This window comes from Sceloporus undulatus, chromosome 4 (genome assembly GCF_019175285.1).
Source record: "Sceloporus undulatus isolate JIND9_A2432 ecotype Alabama chromosome 4, SceUnd_v1.1, whole genome shotgun sequence".
Taxonomy (NCBI): Eukaryota; Metazoa; Chordata; class Lepidosauria; order Squamata; family Phrynosomatidae; genus Sceloporus; species Sceloporus undulatus.
This window is the reverse complement of record NC_056525.1, coordinates 131,668,745-131,678,818: the sequence shown is the minus strand read 5'-3', so window position 1 is coordinate 131,678,818 and position 10,074 is coordinate 131,668,745. Positions and strand designations below refer to the sequence as shown.

The 10,074-nt window shown below is 47.5% G+C and overlaps 1 protein-coding gene across 1 annotated transcript; it reads left to right on the top strand.

Annotated features, from left to right (window-relative positions):
* The first annotated feature begins 692 nt into the window (after nucleotides 1–692).
* Nucleotides 693–4,662, top strand: LOC121929956 (cilia- and flagella-associated protein 20). The gene is made up of 6 exons (XM_042466025.1): nucleotides 693–930; nucleotides 2,019–2,098; nucleotides 2,715–2,826; nucleotides 3,150–3,338; nucleotides 3,976–4,086; nucleotides 4,524–4,662. Exons 1-6 carry the CDS (start codon nucleotides 847–849, stop codon nucleotides 4,527–4,529), a joined length of 582 nt encoding a protein of 193 aa, XP_042321959.1. The 5' UTR covers nucleotides 693–846; the 3' UTR covers nucleotides 4,530–4,662.
* The last annotated feature ends 5,412 nt before the right edge of the window (nucleotides 4,663–10,074 follow it).

The following is a 10,074-nucleotide window of genomic DNA, read 5'->3' as shown; positions in this document are numbered from 1 at the left end:
ATTATTATTATTATTATTATTATTATTATTATCATAGTTTTTTATGGGTTTTTCAGCCACATAATATTTACTTATTTATTTATTTTATCCCGCCTTTCTCTCAAAAAAGGGACCCAAGGTGTCTCACAACATACACATTTCTTTTTTTAAAAAAATAGCCTAATTAAATAATTAAATAATAAATAATAAAATTATTAAATAAATTTAATAAATTTATTAAATAAATTTAATATTTAATAAATTATTAAATAAGTTAATAATTAACTTAATTAGCCTAATTAAAGCAGTAAAAAGTTAACATTTTTAAACATACAAAATTTAAAACACAGAAAGGTTAAACATAATGTAAACCAACCAACCCCCTCTCTTTTAATTAATATAAACAGGGCTGTAGGCATATATGATGGACATGCACCCAGTAACGCGTTGGGAGTAACGCCTTGAAGTTACTTTCCTGCCCAACAAGGGAGGGACAAACGCGCCCCGCCTTTCCCGGACCGAACGCTCCTCTACCAGTTTCAAAGCTCTGTGCGCCAAAGCTCCTCCCTCTGTTTCCGCCCTCGTTGCCGTGGCAACGCGCATTCGCCTCTACAACAAGAGAGAGAGAGAGAGAGACAAAGCGTGGGCTGACGGGAGGAACGAGTCCCGGCTTGGAAAAGTAGTTCCTGTCATGGCGACGGAGGGAGGGGGCGTGGCTTCTCTTAGCTTCGCTGTTGCTTGGAGGCCTCGCGGCTACGCAGTGTGCAGCGCGTTTTGGGGAGTGTCCTTCCGCGGAGAAGGAGGCTGCGTTTGAGGGGAAGGAAGGAAAGGCGGAGAGCAGCCGGAACCGGAGCCCCGCGCGGAGGGATGTTCAAGAACACCTTCCAGAGCGGCTTCCTCTCCGTCCTCTACAGCATCGGGAGCAAGCCTCTGCAGATCTGGGACAAGAAGGTGAGGGAGGGAAGGGAGCCCGGGGCTGAGAGAGTGTGGCTCCCCCGAAGGGCCCCAGGGAAGGCAAAGGCAAAGCCTCGCCAAGGAGACCCTGGTAGACCGGGGCCTTTGAAGGCGCACAGCAGCGACCCACTTGGCGCAGTGGCTGAGAACAGGGGAGCAATAGGGTCACGCTCTCTCGGCCTCCTCAGGGAAGGCAAAGCCAGAACAAGCCCTGCCAAGGGAACCCTGTTGCTGTAGGTCAGAAGGGACTCTGGAGGTAAATAACGGCCACGATGGCTGAGAATAGGGAACGGGTCACACTCTCTCAGCCTCAAACCTCCTCTGAAGAAACCTTGCCAAGAAAACCCCTGATAGGTTTGCCTTCAGGTTGCCACAAGTCACAGACGAAGGCACACAATGTCAACAACAACAACAACAGCTCCTCTTCCTCAGACTCCTGCACAGTAACAGGAAAAATCCCCCCCTAAAAAACCCCTCCAAGAGCCATTTTTCACCTCCAGGATATTGGTGGACTGCAGCTCCCAGCATTCCTCGCCACTGGCTTTGCTGGCTGAAGGGATTTGGAGTCCTCCTCCTCCTAGGGAAGGTATGGAGTTAGTGGCTGTGTTGTTGTTCTCTCTGCTCCAGTCTGACACTGTTTTAACTGCCCTGGCTCAATGCTGGGAATTGCAGTTGTTTTCTTCAGAGCTCTGCTCTGGGGCCACAACCAACTACAATCCCCAGCGTTTCATGCCAGTTAAAACAGTGTCAAACTGGATTGTTTCTGACATACAGCCCTGGAGGAGCCACCATCCCTCCTTTGCTTGATCCCCGTACTATTTTCCCTTCTCTTCATCCAGAGACTCAGATAGACTTGGCAGCAGAATTAGCAGTTAAAGGCTGACCATTTGGGAAATCGTTATTTGGGGATAATTTGGGCTCCTTTGGCCAGAGCTGTCTTGGCCTCTTGCAATGCTGCATTCGTTCCCAGCTGGACATTGCAGTTTGTTGGAGCGCTTTCTTCCTGGCAGCGTTTCCAAACGAGCCTTGAAGCAACAGAGTCTGGGCTTCAGGGAATGACAGTGTGCTCCCTATTCCCCTTCCAGGTGCGGAATGGACACATTAAGCGGATCACAGATAATGACATCCAGTCGCTGGTGCTGGAGATCGAAGGAACCAATGTCAGGTAAGGAAAGGGTCGCTGGCAGTACTTGGAGGGTTGGTCCTGCAGCCACAAGGCTGTGAGTTCGATCCCAGGCAGGGCTCCAAGGTCCACTCAGCCTTCCTTAGGTCACTAAAATGAGTTCCCAGCTTGTTGAGGGCAATTGGCTTACAGATACCGCTTGGAATGTGCTGGTTCACTGTTATAGCAATGTATTTGCCATTGCTATTTCTGGGGATTGGTGGCGGGGAGAGCAGGAGTTGGTGGTCTGAGCCTAGCTCCTCTCCTCCACACCACCAACTTTACTCCCAGAAAGTAGGGTTTTCTGCTTCGAAGATTCCAGCTCCACATTAGGAAGAACTTCCTGACAGTAAGAGCTGTTTTGACAGTGGAAGACGCTGCTGCCTCAATGGAGGGTGGTGGAATCTCCTTCTGTTTTTATCAGAGGCTGGATGCCCATCTGTCACGGGGAATGGTTTGACTGTGTCTTCCTGCATGGCAGAATGGGATTGGACTGGATGGCCCTTGGGGTCTCTTCTAGTTCTGTGATGCTAAGCTAGCAAAACCACACCATTGTAGGGGAAACCATTGTGGTAGCAGCCAAAAGTGCAGCTTCACATATGCTTCTCTCCCCCTGCAGCACCACATACATTACGTGTCCAGCTGACCCGAAGAAGACATTGGGGATCAAACTGCCCTTCCTGGTGATGATAATCAAGAATCTGAAGAAATACTTTACCTTTGAAGTTCAGGTGTGTTCCCAGAGCTAGCCTAGCTTTCCAGAGTGGGACTGCGGTACAAGGCTATGAGGGGAGCCTGCTGTCATTGAGTTTTAACTTGCTCAGAGCTCCCCATTGCCTCTGGGGTCCAGCTCTGTTGTTCTCATCCAGTCCCTCCCCAGCTCCTAAGTCAAGTCCCTGCCAGACTGACACTTTTTGTCTTCTGCCTTCAGAGGGAGGGCAGCCCAGTTTGTGGCAGGCACACTTCTGTTTGTTCTGGATGGGTGAGGAGTAACAGCCTGCGCTTTGGCATGAGGCAGGATGACTCCCCTTCTGAGTGCAGAATACCTTTCCAGGTGCTGGATGATAAAAATGTCCGGCGACGGTTCCGCGCCAGCAACTACCAGAGCACCACTCGCGTCAAGCCATTCATCTGCACCATGCCCATGCGCCTGGATGACGGCTGGAACCAGATTCAGTTCAACCTGTCCGACTTCACACGACGAGCCTACGGGACCAACTACATTGAGACCCTGCGGGTCCAGGTAAAGAGATTCTCCAGCTGCTAGCATGGAGGGTTTCTCTGGGGACAAAGTGCCATGGGAAGGCCTTCTCTCCTCTGCATTCACCAGTAGGCAGTGATGGAGGCTGTTGGAGTCTTCTGGTAATCCAAGGGAGATCAGTAGACACATCTGGACTGTACATCCCAGGCCTACAAGTAGCACTCAGTCCAGGAGTATTCCTTTATTTTGAACAGTGGACCTGCTTGCTAAGGATGTACACATTTAGCCTGACGTTTCTTTGCATCTGGTACATTACAGTCACATCATAAATATAGGAGCCCTTTCTTTTCACAATAGATTTTGATCGTTGCATTGAAAGTTATGTTAAGGTTCTTTGTAGTATTTGAAAAGTACCAACAATAGAGATCAAGATTTAGATGTAATTAAAAGGGAACAGGTGATTGGTCCACTACCAGTTATTTGAGTGGGCAATGCTTTAAGAGGTACCAGAGATGGCTGCCTTTTAAAGAGGAGGAAGTTCTCCTTTTTCATCTGCAGGAAGGCTGCGTTGCTCGCCAGGACTGCCAGGGTATGGAAGGGGTGCCATTGCTTAGTGGCAGGGCACATGCTGGTTGTGCACATGTTCCCAGGCTCTGACAGCAACTGATTGCCTTTTCAGATCCATGCAAACTGTCGCATCCGCAGAATTTACTTCTCTGACAGACTCTATTCTGAGGACGAGCTGCCTGCTGAGTTCAAGCTGTACATCCCAGTCCAGAACAAGGGCAAGGTGAGTCAGTCCACATTTCTCTGAGGGATACAGTGTTAGGTGGTCTTGGTCTCTGCTGAACAGAATTTTCCAAGGGATGGGGTTAGGTCTTGTTCCTTCTCTAGGCTGAGGTGGGCAACTGTTCAAGGCCGGGAACTGCATTTGCTCCCCAGGGGACCTTGGTGGGCCACATAACTTTGCAAAACAAAAAATTGGAAATTTTGTTTGCCTAAATGACCTCTAGAGAGGGTGTGGGAGTGTTTTACCATGTTTTTACCCCCCCCCCTTCCCTTAGGCCATTTTAGTCCCAGGAAAGGCATTTTTTAAAACTGACTGGAAAATCACAAAGAGCCTATTTGAGAGGGGACATTGCAATAAGGAGATATTATCTTTTAAGAGTTAGAGAGCTTCAACCCCTTTGAACTAAATGCCTCCTTGTACACCTTTTCCCCACACAGCAATAACGACGCCACATCAGGAAGCCCTCCGAGAGAAGCACTGTGAAGCTGGATGGAAGAGCGGGTTGTTTTATTTTTAATTTAGAAGCTAATTTCCCTAGGGTAACTTTATTTAATAAAAATTGGTATCTGTACTGTTGGGGTTGGATGCAGGTCAGTGTTCTGGGCGAGAAATGACCCGTGATCAAGCTTGCAGTTTCCAAACTGCCCCAGATTGAGTACAAATTGGGGAGACCTCTGACCTTGAATGCATGCAGAAGGCTTGGTTGGAGCAGTTCTGATGTCCTGCTGCCCCTGCAGATGTCAGAGGCTTTCCTTCTGTGCCCTCCTTACCTTGTTTTCATGTATGCTCGAAATATGTGGACTGCTTCTCACCTGGATGCTGCGCTTAAATATTTGGTTTTCTTTGTAAGGCTGGTCTTGGTACGCCTCCTCCTCCTGATGGTGTTAGATGAATGGTGAAGGCAGCTTCTTCACCCCACTTTGTAGCTATATGAGGGCCACTGTGGGCAGAGAGATGCTGTTACTGCCCAGCAGCCAGGAGTCACCATGGAGCAGCAGGGTAATGTGTAGCTTTGAGTTGGGGGAAGCTGTGAGAACCCAAAGGTTCTGGCTTTGGAAATCAAAGCGTGCCCTGCCTCCTTGTCTGCAAAAAAGCATCACTTTTGTATTGAAAAATACCTTCTTTAACATGGTGGTTTGGTTCTCCCATGCCTTTTTGTCCCTTATGACTTGTAATGTTGAGTGAATGTTTGCTGAAGGAACCCTTCTACAGGCTCTGCATCCCTTGACTTCCCTGGATGTATATGTGTGAACCAAGCCCATGTTCCCAGGGACCCCGAGGCTCTGGAGCATTGAACTGGTCTCAGTAGAAGAGCAACATGTTGAGGGACAGCTGCCCACTCTGGCAAGGGAAGAGCAGGGGGTTTCGAGCTGGGAATGTACCCACAGGCATCCCCTGGGGCTGCTTGTATTATGAAAGAATGCAGGAAGAGGTCTGTACTTTGGGGGCTGCAAATCCTGGCACATCTCTTAATGCTTGTTCTTCCCCCTACTGGGAATCCTTATGTCAGCCCAGGGGTTTGTACAGTGTGATCCCATTATGTCCATGGGCTCATTCTGAATCAACAGTTGGGAACAGCGGGTTCATCCCAAAGCAAGAGAGGAGCCCAGCTGGATGAGGCCTGTCTGGTTCAGACTCCTGCTACCCACCGAGACCCCCAAGTAGGACTTGAGCATGAGTGTAGGAGTCAGTAGACCAAACTCATACTCTCTCTGATATTAAAAACAGTGCAGAGCCATGGATCATTTGCCTTCTTGGGCACTGGGTCTTGAGGAGACCTGGGGCTGCAGCGGCAACTCTCCTGGTCAGAGTTTGCAGAGTACTAACTCACATGTTGCAAGGGGCCATTGCTTTATTTCAGTTTTTGCTTATTGGAGGAAAAACAGGCCATCTCTCGTGCCTTTGGTAACTTTTGCAAAGGGAGGAAATGGCAGAATGGGATGAAGCTTCCCTTGGAAATACGCATCCCAGCCCAAGGATGCTGGTTTGGGCTGTGGGTCTTGGCAGGAAGAGGACGGGAATAAGGGAGATCATGGTGGGTTGCATCCACCAGGTGGGGCTCTTCTAACACCATGTTTTCCACAAATGGGGAAAATAAGATCCAGCTGCCTGTAAAACATGCACAGCTTTGTGCTTTTCAATTTAGGACATTGTTCCCTTGACTTGCCCCATTTTCCATCAAGTCAGGTAGGGTTTCTTCCCATATTCAGAGTTTTAAAATCTCAAACAGAGCCCTGTTTCCCCAGCCGGCTTCATACCTTCCCCTTCCTGCCTTGGGGTGACCTGAAGTATCCAGAAGGAAATTGAGCTGCCAGAAGTAGGCTAATGCACACTTGTATTTGCTAGATTATGAGAAATGCCTACAGAGCGGCCACAAGGATCCCATTGGGTGGCTTTGGCCTTGGATTTATTTTAATTTTTTTTTATGTATTCATTTATTTATTTCATTTATATCCCACCTTTCTCCCCAGCCAGTAACTGCAACAGTGCCAGTAGGGCTTTCACATCATCTGCTGGTGACTATCTTACCTTCTAGCAGATGTTGGCCTTTTTATTATATTTTAAGAACATCTGGATAACCTAGAGCGACGCCAAAGCATTTGAGTGGAAACTCCTGGGAGAGGCACTGAACCTGCTTAACTTCCAAGTTCAGGTGAGATCTGGCTTACAAACAGGTCAGCTCTGGAAGTACATGGAAGGACCCCCTACGTACATGTTTGTCTACACTAAGTGGTAGGAAACCCTTCAAAATTGGTCCGAAGTGTTCACAAGGAAACATTGGGACAGTTAAGTGGAAACGTTGGGTTAATTCCTCCTGAGCTCATGCCTGTAACTGGAAGCGCTGGTGTGTGATTTGGTCCTTTGTGCAAATGAGTTTGAAAAGGGCTGAAGAGGGAGAGTAGGTTTTTATTTAGGAGGTACTGAGAAAGAGAAAAGTATATGATCCAGGGTTCACATGTTATTCTTTCTCTCCCTGGTGTGTTACATGGAGGGGGAGTCCATATGCGCCCTGCAGTTAGGAATAATAGAAACCCTAGTCTTAGGAATACCTGTGGCACCAACTTCTTTTAATTTCTCGCCTGATGAAGAGATGACAGGAACCAAGGCGTGCCAGGCTTTATGTCCTCTGAGTTGGAGCTGCGTTTGAATTAAGGCTTTGATATAATATGGTTAAGTAGTAAGTTGTTGTGGGGGGAGGAATGCTATGGGCATCTATCTGGTATAGTTTAGGACTTCAGTGAGTCTTAATCTCTTCCAGTAGAGACACGTTTCTGTACTGCTGGGGTTGACCTATGGATGGAAGCTGCAGCGCCGTTTGGGATCTTGCGTGTGTTGTGTAACTCTGTGAAGCATAAAGTTGCACTCAGTCCTTCTTGGTGTAGGATCTCAGCCCAAGTCTCCTTTGGAGCAGGGATGTGTGGCCCTCCAGGCGTTGTTTGGGGCATGACTGTCATGTGCCTCGGCTAAAATAGCCATGGATGAGGAAGGCTGGGAGCTGCTGCTCAAGAGCATCTGGAGAAGGGCTGGGTAGTTCCCAATCTTGCCTCAAAGGCAACTGATTGAACGGTGTCCCTCCTTATTGCGTCTTCTGGTCTGGATTTCATGGGGTAGCATTTTGCAATGAGCAGGTTGTGCATTCAATGCGCTGTTTGTCTGGTATGGGGTTGTGGGTGTCTTTTGTTGTGGGGGGGATTTTGCTCCAGCAACTGGACATGAAGAAGATGCATGCAAACTGGACAAGACCCTGATTGTCCTCCGTCCTCAGCATTTGGCCCTGTGGCTTGCGCCCATCATTTCCCCTCGATCTTGGCCCCCTGCTCTCATTTCCTGGTGCCCCTCGTCCTGCCACCCTTGGCCACCTGCCAGCCCCAGATGGCTGGCCAAGCCATACCCCAAAGGGTCTTCTCCTTTTCCAGAAGGGAGCCCACATCCACCCAGTGGCCCAGGACCCTTTTGCAGGCAAGGCCTCTGAGGCCCTATTCCCACTGGCTTATAAAGCGGATCAAGACTCAGATTATGGGGGTTATCATTCCCCTTTGAGCGCGCATTCAATCCTCATTATGCCCATTTAGTTCCCATTGGAATTTGGATCTGATCCCCATGTAATTGATTTTTCCAGGAAAAACCCGAATCAGTGGTGGGTAACCTGGATTGATTTGAATGTACTTTTTCAGAGGTTTTTCCTACACCTCCCGAGTCTGATTTGGGGCAAATGAATGGGAACGACAGGGGTATCTGATTCGGGAACCTGGAGAATGGGAGGAGCAGTGCTCAAGGAGCTGGCCTGGGGGTGTCACCTACTTCATTCTCTTTCCTGCATTACCATTGCCATTTTCCCCTGTTCGCATAGCCTTTCCCCCGGTGGAGTGGGAAGCAGGGTAAGGTGATTATATGTGTAGACAAATTTATAGAATGCTGAAAGTCCTGAAAAATAGCAAGATAAAGACTCTACAAATGCAAACGAGAAATCTCCCAGCAGACAATGAGCACTATCAAGCAGACACTAATCCTCTTTTGCAGACCCTCCCACCCTGGGGCCTGCCATTAGCAACAAAACAATACACATGTAAATCACTCCTGCCTTTCCAGGTCACACAACATATATACCCAAGTCCTTTCCAGGCAAGCATTCTCTGAAGATGCCAGCCACAGATGCTGGTGAAGCGTCAGGAAGAAACTCTTCTAGAACATAGCCACATAGCCCGAAAATCCCACAAAAAACTATGCTTTCTTTGTCTTTGTGAAGCTCATTTGGTTGCCTCTTGTGCCCACTGTGCTGGATTTATGCCTCAGGCCAGATGGAATAGAGAGTTGCATTTGAAGGAGTTTTTATATGAATAGGTTCTTAGGCATCAATTAAGTTTTTGAAATCAGTTGGTATTGAACCAGTGGAGGCAGCTTGTTCTTCAAAGACCACTTTGACTTTGGTCTTGACTTCTGGCTTCTCCATTCATCTTGTGTCCAGGTGTTTGCTGGCAGGGGCTTTCCCCTCAAACACCATACAATGCAACTCTGGCAGTCAAGTAGTGTGTCCATACCAACTCTTCCCAGATGATCTCCAGAGGTAGTGATGGAGTTGGTAGCTCAATAAATAGTACATATGGGGAGGGGGGGCATGGTCCTAGATGTGTCTATACTAATGCACAGAGCATGGGAAACAAGCAAGATGAACTTGTACTCCTAGCATAACAAAGCAAAGTGATATACAATAGGCATCAGTGAAACCTGGTGAGATGAGTTTCATGATTGGAATGTAGTAATAGAGGGTTATAACCTTTTGAAGAGAAATAGGCCAAACAGAAAGGAAGAAGGAGTAGCATTATATGTCAGAGATGCCCACACCTGGGAAGAGATCCAGGACTTAAATCCTGGAAGCCAGGTGGAGAGCATGTGGATAAAAATTAATGGGGAGGGAAACAATAAGGATGTTATTGTGGGAGTCTACTACTGACCACCAAGTCAGACAGAAGAATTGGATGATACCTTTCTAGAACAGATGACCACTCTCTCAGATAGGAGAGACATAGTAGTGATGGGAGATTTTGACTGTCTTGATATTTGTTGGAAATTAAACTCAGCCAAAATTCTTCACTTGCCTGGAAAACAATTTCATTGTCCAAAAGGTGGAAAAGGCAACAAGGGGGTTAACTATTTTAGATCTGATTCTAGCTAACAGGGATGACCTGGTTAATGGAGTGCAAGTGGTGGGATCCTTAGGTGGGAATGATCATGTTCTCCTGGAGTTTGTTATACAATGGAAAGAAGAAGCCAGGCATAGTTAGACACACATTTTAGACTTTAGGGATTCTGATTTAAATAAACTCAGAGAAATACTGGGTCTAATCCCGTGGTTAGGAATAGTAAAAGAGAAGGGAGTTCAAGACGGATAGGCGTTTCTCAAAAGGGAATACTGAATGCACAGTTTCAAACAGTTCCAATGATGAAGAAAAATGGGAAGTGTCTCAAGTAACCAGGATGGATGACAAA

Bases quoted from the DNA above. Each gene is read 5' to 3' on its own strand.
- LOC121929956 (XM_042466025.1), top strand. From the start codon at position 847: ATGTTCAAGAACACCTTCCAGAGCGGCTTCCTCTCCGTCCTCTACAGC. The intron at 931-2,018 runs GTGAGGGAGGGA...TTCCCCTTCCAG, and splicing joins TGCAGATCTGGGACAAGAAG to GTGCGGAATGGACACATTAA. The intron at 2,099-2,714 runs GTAAGGAAAGGG...CTCCCCCTGCAG, and splicing joins ATCGAAGGAACCAATGTCAG to CACCACATACATTACGTGTC.